At 56.4% G+C, this 14,629-nt stretch overlaps 1 protein-coding gene across 2 annotated transcripts; it reads right to left on the bottom strand.

The window, feature by feature from the left end:
* Positions 1 to 462: 462 nt before the first annotated feature.
* Positions 463 to 8,620, bottom strand: UBE2Q1 (ubiquitin conjugating enzyme E2 Q1). Of its 2 annotated transcripts, none has more exons than XM_051858638.3 (13): positions 8,129 to 8,620; positions 6,025 to 6,129; positions 5,668 to 5,772; positions 5,029 to 5,079; positions 3,241 to 3,381; positions 2,962 to 3,046; positions 2,713 to 2,773; positions 2,414 to 2,504; positions 2,252 to 2,310; positions 2,107 to 2,155; positions 1,753 to 1,848; positions 1,335 to 1,401; positions 463 to 877 (listed from the first exon to the last, which is right to left on the bottom strand). In XM_051858638.3, exons 1-13 carry the CDS (start codon positions 8,453 to 8,455, stop codon positions 792 to 794), a joined length of 1,323 nt encoding a protein of 440 aa, XP_051714598.1. In that variant the 5' UTR covers positions 8,456 to 8,620; the 3' UTR covers positions 463 to 791. The 2 variants fall into 2 exon arrangements, with proteins under 2 accessions (XP_051714598.1, XP_008262596.3); XM_008264374.5 differs by having other exon boundaries at positions 463 to 937; positions 8,129 to 8,615.
* Positions 8,621 to 14,629: the final 6,009 nt, after the last annotated feature.

Genomic DNA, 14,629 nt, shown 5'->3' with positions numbered 1-14,629 from the left:
TTACCAGGGAGCGCCGTCCCGGAGGGCGGGCCCAGCAAGCGCTGCAGTTGCAGCCCTGTCGCAGCCGGCTGCCGAGACGCAGGTCCCAGAGCACCCTCGGCGGCCGAGCCCCAGCCCCGCTCGGTTCATCTGAAGCAGTCCCGTGCAGCAGCCTCGGTCCCGTTCGCGAAGTCCGTGACTGAAGAGCAGTGAGAGTCGCGTCACCGTTTCCCCTGCCACGTGGTGGCTCAGCAGGCCGGCTCTGTCTGGGGGGCAAGCGCCGCGTGCTCCGGAGGCCTTCGGCAGGGTCTGGGGCGGCCGGGCGTGTGCTTCAGCTCCACCTTTTTCTTGCTTCAGCAGCCAAATGCAGCCTGCACCACAGCAACAGTGGACTTGGCCCCCTCCCCCACCTCCCAAGTATTCAGGGGCTGGGGGTGGGGTGGGATGTGGGGATAAAAATAAAGATGAGTCAAGACCAGCATCTTCAAATTAACAAACTGTAATTGTTTTCCCAAAGATACATTTTTCCATACACATCCATCATACACTGTAACCAAAAAAAGCAGTGTACATGAAATAAGAGAAAATAAATTAAAAATCCATAGCATAGGTAAGGAGGCTCTAGCCTGGAGCACAGCTGAGGTTCCAGCGAGAGGCGGCGGCTGAGAGTGTCTTTGAGAAGAATGCCTGCTAGCAAGGGTTCCAGCGAGGAGGCTGGCTGGTCTGAGTCAGTCTGGAGGACCTGAAACAGTTCTGTGTGTTTTTCCTTAGCGTTTAGAATAGCCATCACTGTCCTGCAATAGGCAGAGCTATCACGTCCAGGAAAAATGAGGGAGGGAACCACAGAGGCAGCGTGAGATCCAAATACAGCATTCATAGGTAATTGGTCCAGTGGTGCCTGGGGAGGGAGGGGTGACACTCCAGGGTTAGCCATCTTCCTTTGGGGGTGTGTACCAGCCTGCAAAGAAACAGAACTAAACACAGTGAGGAGGGGGCTGAAGTCCACCCTCCCCGCCCTGGTCCCCAACCACCTCAGACAAAAGGCTCCTAGGAAGGGGACGGGATGGGGACGGGGATGCGGACTGCCTGCTGGGAGGCTGAGCAGGAGGGAGGATGCCATTCCTCAGAGGGTGGTCATCAGAGGGGCGGGTCTAGTGGAGGTCCAGCCCCGGGTGCTTCTCTGGGAGTGGAGGGGCCGAGCTGAGCCACCCCAGCCTGCCTGGAGCGCTGGGGCAGGTGCCGTGTCCACGGACGGCAAGGCTCAGAGACCAGACGGAGTCCCTGCCATTGGGCCCCAAGTGAAAACCCAGGGGCCTCGGAGTGTCTGATCTCCCAAGTGCTGGCGCCAGCCTCACCGTTTTTTTCATGGATCTGCACCAAGGACTTGTAGGACTGCTGTGCTCTTGTCAGACTGTATTGAGACTGAGGAGAGGAAGGCCCCGGATCAGGCCGTGGCCACTGTGGCCTGAACACCCGCCCCTCCCCTCCCACAGGCTGCCACCCACAGACCCAGGAGTGCCAGCTCCCAGCACTGTTCTGGTGACCCACTACGCACCCTCCATGTAGTCCACACCCTACCCTTTCCAGGCCTGTGCCCTCCCAAAATCGGAGGCTGCCCCGAGGGCCTCCCACTGTGGGTACCTGAGGCCTCTCGGCAACGCCCCAGCCCAGGGAACTTATCTGCTCGATCCCTCAAATAAGGCAGCCTTGGCCTGCAGTGCCCGAGCCGCACCTGGCTGCAGCGGCCCCCCAGCCCCAGGCCAGGCTCCTTACTTTGTTGGCTCCGAACTGCACGCGTGCCTTCCCCTTCACCAGTGTGGCACTGATCTGCATGATCACCGACTCGATGGAGTAGGCACTGCTCCAGCCCTGGGTGACGGCAGGGACAAACGAGTCAGGACAGAGCTGCCGGAGAGACGCCTGCTCTCCAGGCGAGCAGCTGCTGCCCTGGGTGGGCGCCTGCCCTTCGCTCCCGGTACAGTCACTGCCTGTCTGCCTCGGGCAGTGGGGGCGCCCTGCCTGGTGGAATGAAAGAGCCACATTATGCCTACTGCCCAACTCTCAGGGGCACGTGAGGTAGAGCCCAGCCTCGCCTCGCCCAGGTGAGTCTGGCCAAGACAGGCTCACCTGTTTGGTGAGGAGTTCCATGCAGATGGCACCTCCACCCAGGACGTACCTGCAGGAGAAAGCCTGGTCAGTTGGACCTTAAAAAGCTCCAAGGCCCTCTCGGCCCCCGGCGCCGCCCGCTCCCCCTCGCCCAGCCACCACTCACCCTCCGGAGAGGACTGGAGACACAACCCTGACAAACGGTGGGTCAAAGGGAAAGTTATCCTGAGAGAGAGAGCCAGCAGTCAGGGGAGAGGCCGGCGGCCGCCCACACAGCACAGCCAGGAGCCGGGCCAGGGGAGGGGACCGCGAGGGGGTGGAGTCTCACTTTAAAGGAGAAGTTGAGGAGGATAAAGTCGGCTCCTTCTTTCTCTTTGAGGATCTGGAGGTCGTTGTGCAAAGCGCTGTCCTGGTCAACTCTGTGAAGCAGCGACCTGGTCTCAGGCCCCGCTCCAGGCCAAGAGGCCCAGGAAAGGCACCCCCGCCGGACGCCAGCAGCAGACCGACCCCTGCCCGCACCCGCCCGGGCGCCCAGGGGTGACGTGCTGGATGGCACCACCCTGGAGGGCCTGCCACGGTCCCCACACTCTCCCTCAGCCCCCTTCACGATCCCAAGTCCCCACTCACTTGAGGAGTTTGACATTCCAATCATACAGACTGTCATTCACGAGTTCGACTGCATAGTTTCCTGGAAGAACACGGCAGGTGTCAGGTGACGATCCAAGCAGTGAGTGGTCCCCAAAGCAGCTCCCACCCCTGACCGACACACAGAGGTCGGAGGCTGCAGGTTTGCCCCACAGGAACGTGCAGCCAATCCAAGCCACTGGCTCAGAGCGCCGTGCCCGGCGTGTGCCCAGACCCTCCTGTGGCACTCACCACCTTTGAAACTCTGTGATCGGTAAATATCCCTGAGCTCCTTCATCAGCCGGTCAGTGGCCTGCACCGAGCCAGACACCGCACCCTGCCGGGGAGGGTCACAAAAGCTCGTGGTCATGTGGTTTGCAAGTACACATGCTGCACCTTAGTCTGCCCTGCACTTAGGGAAGGTTTGGCCACACCCAAAATAGGAGTGCACCCCATATTGCTAAGCAATGGCTACTTCTCAGCCATTACCCACCAAGCCCTTCACCCAGCCTCTCCCTACAAGGCACGTACATTTAAGTAATCTTGCCTCTGGTTCTTTTTAATTTTCTCTAGGATGGCTAAGTTTTCTTTTCCAATGCCATCATCTTCTGATTTCTTGCCCTCGGCAGGCTCTTCCTCTTTCATTTCATAGTGATCTAGGTCTTCTGTGTCCTGCAGTGGGATCGAGAAAGCAACACAGGTTGGAGATAAGGGCCATGACCTTCCCCGTCTAGCTAAGGCTGACAACACAGCACCCTTCCTGTTTCTGGAACAGCTCCCAGCCCCATTTGCTCCACAGTCTGAGAATGAGGCCCGTGTCTTCTCTTGCCGAGTTCTGCAGCTACAGCAGAGCTGCAGTGAGGACCCAGGGTGACGGGAAGCTCCAGCGAGGACCGAGGCCCTAACTCTGGTCCCCACACTGACCCTGTTCCAGCTGCACCGACGGCTCTCCCTTGGCAGGACAAGTTCTTCCCTAATTCTCAGCAGACTGACTCTGGCCTGAGACTGTGACTCAGAGCTCATGTTTCACCAGGTGACATTAGACCCACGAGCTCTCAGGGGACAGCGTTGATGGCACAGCCAAACTGCCACCTGTGACATGGGCAGCCCACAGGAGCACTGAGTTCAGTCCTGGCTGCTCCACTTCTGATCCAGCCACCTGTTCCTGCTTCTGGAAAAGCAGCAAAAGATGGCCCAAGTGCTTGGGCCTCTGTCACCCACGCAGGGGACCCTGATGGAGTTCTGGGCTTCTGCTCTGGCCTGGCCCAGGACTGAATGATGCAGTCATTTGGAGAGTGAACCAACAGACGGAAGATCTTTGTCTGTCTGTAACTCTGCTTACAAATAAATCAATCTTAAAAAAAAAAAAAAAAAGTTCTCAGGCTCCAGTCTCCCCCGCCTATGGCACAGGATCTGAATCAGGTATGCCAAGGCGGAAATGAGAAGGATCCAGAGAGGGCGGTGGGAGAGTTCACAGCAGGATTCGCTCCGTGTGCACAGGGGAGCCCACGCTGACACTGGGGGGATGGTGTGGAGGGCCCTCCACTGCCAGCAGCAGGCTTCAAGTATCAGCAGCCCCCAGCCCTCTCTTGGTATTAAGACCATTACAAAGTTTCAGAACTGGGACATTAACCCCATATTAAGAAACAAAGCGACCAGAGTGATCCTCCCTCTGGTGGAACACGGCAACCCAGTTATCACATCAGCAGCTAACATCTACGCAGCGCCTATGTCAGGTTCTATACTGGGGCGACGCACTCGCCAATTTCATTCTTCCAGCCACCACAACTTATTCCATCTTATCCCCAGCTGACAGATGAGTAAGTGGAGGTCCAGGAAGGTTAATTATGCCCCAAGTCACACAACTCTTCAGAGAGCTAAGATTTGAATCAATTTCTGTCTGGCAGTGAAACTCCAGTTCTTCACCATGATGTTAAATTCTCTACAAACATAAATGGTTTTGCAGAATACATCAGATAAATTTAGCCTTTACTGTGTACCACGTGAAGCATTTAATGTGCAGTGCCTCACTTAATCTTCAAGAAAACCATCGACAGTAGTCATTATCATCCCATTTTATAGATAAACTGGAGCTCAGTGAGATGAGCCTGGGTCAGCTCCATGGGATTCGGACGCCATCTGAACTTAACCTGCCAAAGGTTTACTTGGCTTCGACAGACCTGCACCTGACTCCAGCGTGGGAGGGGTGCCCGGCTGCTCTGCCACACTGGCTGTTCTCTCATCAGTAAGCCTTGTCTTCACTCCTCTCCCCAGTTCTGCACTGAACTGGAGCTCTGTACACAGACGCGGCAAGCCTACCTCCGGCATCTCCTCATCTTCATCTTCTGAAGACACATCTTCCTGTGTACACTGCAGAGGGGAGGGCAGAGAGGCAGATGTGAGCCCCAGTGGCTTGTGGGGTCACAGCCTCTGCCCTACTCCTCGGGTCTCCAGGCCTGGAGGCTGCGCACCTGCCCGTAACACTGCTGCTCTCTCCAGCAGTCAGATCTGGGCGGATACCAGCGCCCAGGCAATGTCTCACCACCAGCCCGGGACGCTCCTCCTACCATAAGCCAAGGAAGGGAAGGGAAGCAGAACAGCGGCCTCTCACCCACCTCACACATCTCATCTAAGGCTCCTCAGCACCCTCCCTTCCTTGATGGTCTCCAGATTAACACTGCGTTCTGGGCTCTGAACAAGGGTTTGGGTCCCCAGTGGCCACCAACTGCTATTGCTAGGATCATGGTAACAACTTCCCTTCCTCTCAACATGAGGAATACTGCCCAGGAGGGCGCGCTCTGCTGGGAGAGAGGAGCTGCTGATGCCTCACTTAGCTAGATTCTCGGCTGGAGAAGAGGTGGAGAGTCAGGACGTGTGCTTGCGAGAGGGGGTGTGAGGTGACGAGGAACTACCGCAGACCCGCCTTGGTGCACCCCCCGAGCCCTGCCCGCCGCTCACCTGCTCTGCTGGCAAGGGCTGGTCCAGCATCTCCACATCGGGGTGCTGCGGGAGGTTGTAGAGCTTACACAGGTCGGAGATGATCCTCTTCAGATGCTGCAACAGCTGGGGGCGAGGGGCCAGAATCACCCAATGACCTCAGTGCCAGCTCCGACCCCAGGGGCTACCTGGCTCTCTAAACCTTCCGGGTGACGTGGCTGTGGGAATGAGTCCCGGGGCTGGAGCAGGTATCTTCCTGCGGCTCCCGTAAGCAACTCCCCTAAGAAGCCTGCCCCCAAAATGTTCAGGCTGCTCTTCCGCCCACTTCCTAACGCCAGCCCCCTTCCACAGGGTACCTTTGTGACATGGGCCCCTCACCAGAGTATTCCCTTTCTTTATGTCCACCAGCCTCTCCAGGACAGCAGCCAAGTTAGGGTCATCAGACTCCACCGACCAGATAGGGGGCACAGCAGGGTACGACTCCTGGGGGGGAGGGGGGAAGAGCAGAATGGTCAACACGGCGACTGCGGGAAAGGCCAGCTTCCGCCTGCCCTCTGTCCCCCAAGGCCTCTAGTGCCACTGCTTCCTCACCTCCACTCAGCGTGGCAGGTCAGCGGCTCCCCCAGTGGCTTCCCAACCACAGCCCCCCAGCAGGACCCATCCACGAAGACACCTGAAACCTCTGCTCCTTCCTCTGGAGCGGGAGGACCCGCCCCGGCCCTTCCGCCTCTCCGGCTCCACGAGCACGCAGGCAGGGCTCCCGGCACCACAGTCACACCGGCGTGAACAGAGCGAAGACCACACTACAGAGGAAGCTGGGAACTAGATCTGGTCTGCAGAACCCAGGAGTAAAAAGGCGCCAGGAGCCATCGCCCCCCCCCCCCAACAGAGCCGCCTCAAAGACCGCGTCCCCCCTGCCTTGGGAACCTGCCACCTTCTCAGTCCAGCCGGGGGCTGTGGGGCTCCACATGGCGGCCTGCGAGAAAGAGGCCTACGCCGCTGACATTCCCAGCATTCCTGAGCCACTGTGCCAAATGCAGCCTCACCAGACTCCCCTTCTGCCCGAACCAAGGGGGCCAGTTCGGGCCAAGTCTCCTTAATGGGAACTGCAGGGAGTCTGGCTGGTGACCCCCTACACGAACTTCCTGCCAGGCAGAATAGCCGGTCGCCAAAGGGCTGCTGGATGGGTAGACCTTGAGGAAGTAGACACTTACTCCAAGTACAAAGTTAAAGCTGGAGGTTCCCACACAGGCCAAGGAAGCCTCCAGCATCCTTAACGCTGGAAGGAAAGTCATTATGGAAGACTCCAAGTTCACCTAAGCAAACCTCAGTCTTTCAACGGTAACTCTTGGGTGGGAGGAAGAAGAGAGAAACGGAAGGCAAGCATGAGTTTTGGTGGGGCACCTCGCAACCTGAGCCAGGCTTGCCTCGCTCAACCTTGACCCGGTCGGACTGAGGATACAGAAGCGTTTAAGGGGCACATAGGCCCCAAGCACTACAGAAGTCTCCAGTGTGTCTATGCACAGTCTGCTGAGTGGGTACCATCCCCCAGCTCCCCAGCCACTGCTCTGGGCTTGGAGACCATCAGAGAAGGTGACACCAGCCGCTCGCCGCAGGTGCTGTGCCATGTGGAACCACACACTCCCCACACATCAGACACCACCCCTGCTCCTCCAGGTCTGGGGGCAAGGGGACAGGAGACATGGAGGCCTAGTAGGGAATGATGCTCACGAGGGAGAAACACCACTTGTCACTGCTAGGAATAGATGGGGGAGACCCCAGCTCACTGGATCACACGGGCACCAGGCAAAGCAACAACCTAGGGCTCCTGGCCACCTCCACAGGGAATTGGGAGGTGAGTGGCAGCCCTGTGGCCAGCCGGGGCGACAAGAGGAGAGTTAGAGGTTACACCACAATAAAAGGGAATCCAAAGGGGAGAAGGAGCTAGCGCCCAGCACACTCACTGGGTGAAATTCTGAGAGCAAAGAGGGGCTGCCTGACGGACGCCTGCGCAGGGCTCCCACAGGTGGCACCGACCTAAGTCAAGGGAACTATTGCCAAAGGGCAGCACTGAAACACACCGACTTCCAGACCAGGGCCTTCCAGCTGCGGCCAGGGCGCGGGTCTGGAAGTTTGACACAGGAGTCGCGGGAGAAAGGGGCATTCGTTGGTGGCAAGGTAAAGTTGTGGACAAGTGGCCAAAGGAGCCACCATCACGAGGCTTGGGTACGGGTGGGTTCGTGGAAAGGGGCAGTCTAGGTGCCATATGTCGGGGTGACCCTTGCTATCCGGGGTCAACGGAAGAGATGCTAAGTGCACAGCAGACCCTCAAGCGGGAAAACCAAGTGTGACCTGGAGAGGAGGACCCAAGCGCCTCGCGGGGCTTCGGCCTGAGCGCCCTCCGAGGGCAAGGAGCTGTACGTGGTGATCCCGAGTGCCTGCCGAGGGGCCCCCAGAGAGGCGCACGCGACAGGATCCTCACCGTGATGTTGCAGTGGATGCGGACGGGATCCCCAGGCACTGACCCCCGGGAGGGGAGGTGCGGTCCGGGCGCGGCCGCGGCCCCGGCCCCTCCGGCCCCGGCCAGCAGGAACTCGCAGCTCAGCTCGTCCAGGCAGGCGCTGGCAATGCGGAAGCGCTCGTGGCCGCGGTGAAAGATGGACTCGAGCAGCTTCAGCTCCCGCCTCAGGCAGGGCCCCGGCCCCGGCCCCCCTCCCGGGCCGCCCCCGGCCCCCGGCGCCGCCCCCTGGCCCCCCAGCTGCTGCCCCGGCCCCGGCTGCTGCTGCCCCTGCGGCTGCGGCTGCTGCATCCTCCGCTCCGCTCCGCTCCGGGGCCGGCGGGCCGGGAGCCTCCGGCCTCCGCTCCGGGCTCCGCCGCCGCCGCCGCCGCCGCCGCCGCCGCCGCCGCCGCCGCGGTCCGCACTTCCTGATCCCCCCTTCGCCAAGATGGCGCCGCCGCCACCTCCGGGACAGGGCCCCCCCCCCTCCGCTCGCTGGGCGGCCCCCCCCCGGCCGCCGGAAGCCGCGCGCCCCTCCTCCCCTCCGCGGCGGCCCCGCCTCCGGCCCCCGTCACGTGACCTCCCTGCGCCGGCCTCCTCCACGTGATCGCCCCGACTTTCCCGCCCCCTCGTTCTCGTCAGCCACCCTGCACATGTGACGCGGAGCTTCGGGCTCGCCGCTTCCAGCGACCCCGTGCGTGCTTACGTATGCCGTGCGTGCCTGCACGCGGCGGCCCTTCGCCGGCGCTCCCCTCTCACGTGACCCGGCGCCGCGTGCTCCCAGGGGCTACCCGCGCGGGACCCTGTTTCCTGCGCTGGGCCCCTCTTCCTCCGCCCCGAGCCGAGGCGCGCGTGCCGGGCGTTCGGGTGGCAGAGAAGAAAGACGTGCGGGGCTAGCGTGGGCAGCATGTTCGTCTTGCGCAGCCACGCCGGTTTTCCACGCAGCGTCCCGAGCTTCGGCCCCACGGCCTGCCCTCTCCAGCCCGAGGGGCGTGTGGTCAGGGAAGCAGCCAGGGACTGGGGTCCGGGGGACTTGGAGTTTGGCACCAGTCCTGTCGCTGATGGGCTGCGTGACCGTGGGTTAGCCGCCTTCCTGCCGAGCCTGTTGCCTCAGCTAAACAGTGGCGGCTCTGATGCGGGTCACGCCCGCGTTGGCCACTCGCAGGGGGTCGCTGCGAGGAGACTGCGAGGGGCAGACAGTAGCTGACCTTTTGAGCTTTTCAGACCCCCACGGGTCTGGACGAGTGTGGTGAGGGGGCTTCCTCTAAGATGGACGGAAGGAGCTCATCGCTAGTCTAAACTCGTTAATCCAGCGGTTACAGGGAGGCGCAGGCCCGGGCAGCCCCCATTTCTCCACCCAAGCCTAAGTGGCTGAAACCTTGCAGTGGGTCAGCGGACCTGGCAGCCGCCGGGAGTAGGCGGCAGTGTCCGCGAGCGCTCGCTAGGTGGCGGTATCACAAAGGACAAAGCTGGCCGAGGTTCCAGAAATTCGGATCTGGTGTCTGCCAAGGGCAGGTGTGTGAGCCTGCCGTGGGGCCTGCTGAATTCTGGTCCAACTCAGCCAGTCATCCCCTTCCCCTTCCCCTTCCCCTTCCCCTTCCCCTTCCCCTTCCCCCTGGGCTTAGCCTTTTTTGGATGCTGACTGCACGTTTGGGGCATCCGCAGAAGGGCCCCCTTTGGCCCTATTGGGCCCTGGGTATTTGAAAGTGACTGCGGTAGCGTTCCTGGTCCTTCTGGGGCCGTATACCCCGTTTGCATGTCAGCTTTTTACCTGTGTGTGCGAGCTGGTAGCATAAAGCCTATGGTAAGGATTCTCACTTACTGGGCACTTCCTGAGCCAAGGCATTCTGCAACTATGTCTAAAATTCCCAACACCATTGCAGAGTAAGCATTTTTATCGCTGCTTTACAAGTGGGGAAAAGGAGTGACTGCCCGCGGATATGTAGCTTGTAAACGGAGATCCTGGGCACGGCTCCGAAGTGCACGCCCTGTTACCCCTCTCTCTTGCCTGTGCCTGTCTCAGGAGGTGTTCACGTGTCGCTGGACTCCAGTCCTTCCCCAAGAAGCCCCCAAATGCAGCCACTTGGAAGAGCTCGAATTCTACATTTTATAAGGGATCTAGTTAGAGAACAACGTGATGAGACAGGCGCACAGTGTGCAGATGTCTCCTGGAGTCACTTGATTGCAGCTGTGGGGGTGCGAGGGGGGGTGTGGGAAGGCGGCGCTGAGCTCCGAAGAGTGAAGTGGAACCCTCTGCGGGAGGGGGAAGGGCTGATGCTGACCCAGGGCTAAGGGGTGGCAGAGACGGGCTTGGGGTAGGACCTGGAGGGTCGGAGGAATGGAGAGATGCCTCTGCCTGGAGTAAAAGGGCCCTGGGATACCGGGAAGCAGATTTAAAGCCATGCTTAGAAATTTGGGCTTTATGTTAAGAACAAGAAAGATCAAAAAAAAAAAAAAAAAAAAAAAAAAGGCAACTAGAAATAAGCCAGGCACAGAAAAAGACAGATGCTCCGTGATCTCTCTGGAATCCAAGCAAGCTGAACTCACAGAAGCTGAGGTGGTGGTTAGGAGGCTGGGGAGTAGGGGGCAGGGAGGGACGGGGAAGGGCTGATTACTGGGTGCTAAGTTAGAGTCAGGAGAGCTTCCGATGTTCTGTTGCACAGAGTGGGGCCTCTTAGATGTCAATAATGTATGTTTTTCTGAAACAAAGGCTAAGAGAAGGAATTTGTGAATGTTTTCACCATCAAGAAGTGAGGGGCCGGCACTGTGGTGCAATGGGTTAAAGCCATGGCCTGCAGTGCCAGCATCCCATATGGGTGCTGGTTCAAGTCCCGGCTGCTCCTTTTCCAATCCAGCTCTCTGCTATGGCCTGGGAAAGCAATAGAAGATGACCCAAGTCCTTGGGCCCCTGCACCCATGTGGGAGTCCTGGAAGAAGCTCCTGGCTTCGGATCAGCACAGCTCTGGCCATTGTGGTTATTTGGGGAGTGAACTAGTGGGTGGAAGACCTCTCTCTCTCTCTCTCTGGTTCTACCTCACACTGTAACTCTTTCAAATAAATAAAAGAAATCTAAAAAAAAAAAAAAAAAAAAAAAGTGAAACATGCTTGCGGGGGTGGATATGATTGGCCTGATTTGAACATTATGCAGTGTATCTGTGCAGCAAAACATCACACAGTGCACCATAAAGATGTACAATTGTTATGTGTCAGTTAAAAAGGAAAATATTTAATCGTTAGAGTTTTGAGAAGGTCCAGAACCCTGGGTCACAAACAGTTGTAGCACCAACAGAGAATGGCTTGATAAAGGAGGGCTGAGTGTTGTGGAAGAAGCAGGAGTCGGGCTCACGAGTGTGTGCATGGAGGCAGGGAGTGGTGCACGTGTTGTATTTCTTGCTCCTTGCCCTCAGGAGCATGGGAGCCGACCCCGTCAGCTGCAGTTACATCTGCGAAGACTGCCCAGGGAGACACGCACAGCTTGCCACCAGGCAGGGCCTGGGCGACACAAGAACAGGGATCGAGGCGGGTGAAGACAAACTCCCAGTGAGAACATCGGGGTAGAAATTCCTTGGGTGGAATGGGGGAGATGTTCTGCAGTACAAAGAGGCTGGGAAGAAAGGCCCACGACAGAGGGGGAGGCGGGCAGAGGAGCAAGGAAGGGGTCAGCGTGGGCAGCGCTGTAGAGGAGAACCGATGGTCCCAATGAGGAAAGGGTACAAAATGCTTGCTGCTCCCCAAAACCTGTCTTTAGCAAGATGAAAGTGCTGAGCCCACTCCTCGTAGTTTCCGGTTTTACCGTGAGAATAGTGAGCAAGTAGGGAGGCCACCCTGCTGAGTTTTCAGTGTGTGGTGAAACCAGAAAGACCGTCCCGCCCTTCTGACAGTTTTTTGTCTTATCCTGAGACAGGATTAGGATCCTGGCCTTTCTGGGTTTTGTCCCCACCCTCTGGTGGATTATTAGCTGCTGTCCTGTTCCCTCTCTGCCCCAAAAATTGTGCCTAAAAGACTTGACCGTCACAGCTTCTCGGGTTGGCCTCTCTTGGAGCCCCGTCCTGGCTGCTGCGGCCGGAGGTGCCTGACGAAAATAAATCTTGCTTTGCTCACCGCCTTGTCTGGGTGCAGTTTCTTCTCTCCGTAGCAATGTTATGGCCTGAGCCTCACAGTAACCCTGGTAGCAACATTGCTTCTGGTGAATAATGAAATAATCAACAAACTTTTAAGCTTTGACTCAGCCATTTCACTTGGAAATTATTAAAGGGCTGTGTAAAAATTTGCCTACTCGGAGCTTCCTCTGTTATCACTCTTGACCTTCTGGAGAGAAAAAGATATCCCTAGAACTCATTCCCCACAGCACAGCCAGAGGGAGCTTTGAAAATCTCAAATCAGACCATGCCACTCCTGGTGGAGCACCCTCCAGTGGTTTCCCACTATGCATGGAATAAAATCCCGTGACCTGCTGTGGCCTCCACAGTCCAGCCCCAGCTTTCTTCACTGGTCTCATCTGCACTTCTCTTTCCGCTCGCTAGATTCAAGCTAGGCTGATGCCCTAATGGCTACTGTGTAGCTGTCAAAAGTGGTTATCAAAGGATACTTACTGGTATGGAAAGATGTTTGAGAATAGTAACCGGATAAGGAAGGTTACAAAACCATGTCACCATATGCTCCTTAAACAAACTAACTAAAGTATGAGGATTTGGCACAGTGCTTACAATGCTCCCTGGGATGCCTGCCTCCCGTGTGGAATCCTGGTTCCACTTCTGATTCCAGCTTCCTGTTAATACACACCTTGGCAGGCTGTAGATGATGGCTTAGGTACTTGGGTTCCTGCCACCCATGTGCGAGACCCAGATTTGAGTTCCCAGCTCCTGGGCTCAGCTTGGCCCAACCCCAGCTGTTGCAGGCATTTTAGAAGTGAATCAGTGAATGGGAGCTGTCTTGTGTCTCTACCTTTCAAACAACAACAAAAAATTAAAAGGCACATGACTTAGTTATGTATGCAACAGACATGCATTGGACATGATAAATTTGAACTAGAATATTCCAAGCAATGTTATTTTTAATAACTCAAAATAGGAAGTAACTCAATATCCATCAGTGGTGGAATGGATAAATAAAATATATTCATGCAATAGTAATAAAGCTGAAAGGACTACAACTGTATCCAGCAATGTCCATGAGGGATGGGTGTTCGGCACAATGGTTAAGACACTGCTTAGGATGCCTACATCCCATATCAGAGGGTCTGGGGTAGAGTCCTGGCTCTGTCTTGATTCCAACTTCCTGTTAATGTACATTCTGGGAGGCAGAAAGTGGTGGCTCCAGTAGTTGGGTCACTACCACACATGTAGATCTGGATTGAGTTTGAAGCTCCTGACTGCAGCCTGGTCAAGCCCTGGCTGTTGTGGGCATTTGGGGAGCAAACCAGAAGATGAAAGATCTGTCTCTGTCTCTATCTCTGTGGCTCTCTGCCTTTTAATTTAAAATGTCTGTGGTTTCATTAACATGATGTTAAAAGGACAGACACACATGGCAGGCATTTGACCCACCACTTAAGACACCAGTTGGGACAGCCACATGCCGTATCAGAGTGCCTGGGTCTGGTTCCTAGCTCTGGTTCCTAACTCTATCTTCCTGCCAGTATAGACCCTGGGAGGCAACAGTGATGACTCCAGTAATTGGGTTCCGGCCACCATTGAGGGAGATGTCGATTGAGTGTCCAGAGCCTGCCTCTGTCTTTAGTCCTGCTTTAGCTGTTGTGGGCGTTTGGGGAATGAACAAGCAGATGGGAGCGCTCTCTCTCTCTCAAAAGAAAAATATCAAACAAAATATAGATGCAAAATATTCTGACTTCATTTATAAGTGCAACAGGCAAAGTTAGCCTATGGTTTTAGAAATCAGAATGGTGATTACTTTTTAAATGTCATTTGTAAAAATTGTGGGAAAATACACATAAAAAGTTATCATCTTTTAAAAAAATTATTTGTTTTATTTAAAAGGCAGAGTTACAGAGTGAGGGAAAGAGAGAGAGAGAGAACTTCCATTCACTGAATCACTCCCCAAGTAGCCAGAGCCGGGCTGACCCGAAGCCAGGAGCTTCTTCCAAGTCTCCCACATGTGATCTTCTGATGCTTTTCCAGGCACATTAGCAGGTAGCTGGATTGGAAGTGAAGCAACCGAGATTTGAACTGGTGCCCATATGGATGCCAGCACTGCAGGCAGCAGCTTTACCTGCTATGCCACAGCGCCGGCCCTAAAATTTACCATCTTAACTGTTACAGAATGCTCGGTCCTTGTTCCTGGTGCCAGATCAAGGTTTTTGGAGTGAAGGAAAAAGAACATTTATTTTTGTAAAGATTTAGTTATTTATTTGAAAAGCAGAGTTACAGAGAGGCAGAGAGAGAGAGAGAGAGAGAGAGAGAGGTCTTCCATCCAATGGTTCACTCCCCAAGATGGCTGCAACAGCCAGAGCTGTGCTGATCCGAAGAGTTT

The sequence above is a fragment of the Oryctolagus cuniculus genome, chromosome 7, assembly GCF_051225735.1.
Source record: "Oryctolagus cuniculus isolate XC-2025 breed Fujian yellow rabbit chromosome 7, ASM5122573v1, whole genome shotgun sequence".
Lineage (NCBI taxonomy): Eukaryota > Metazoa > Chordata > Mammalia > Lagomorpha > Leporidae > Oryctolagus > Oryctolagus cuniculus.
The sequence above is the reverse complement of the archived record's forward strand: the minus strand, read 5'-3'. Positions and strand labels throughout refer to the sequence as shown.

Bases quoted from the DNA above. Each gene is read 5' to 3' on its own strand.
- UBE2Q1 (XM_051858638.3), bottom strand. From the start codon at position 8,455: ATGCAGCAGCCGCAGCCGCAGGGGCAGCAGCAGCCGGGGCCGGGGCAG. The intron at 5,773-6,024 runs GTGAGGGGCCCA...CCTCGCCCCCAG, and splicing joins TAAAGAAAGGGAATACTCTG to CTGTTGCAGCATCTGAAGAG. The intron at 2,156-2,251 runs GTGAGTGGTGGC...TTTCTCCTGCAG, and splicing joins TCTCCAGTCCTCTCCGGAGG to GTACGTCCTGGGTGGAGGTG.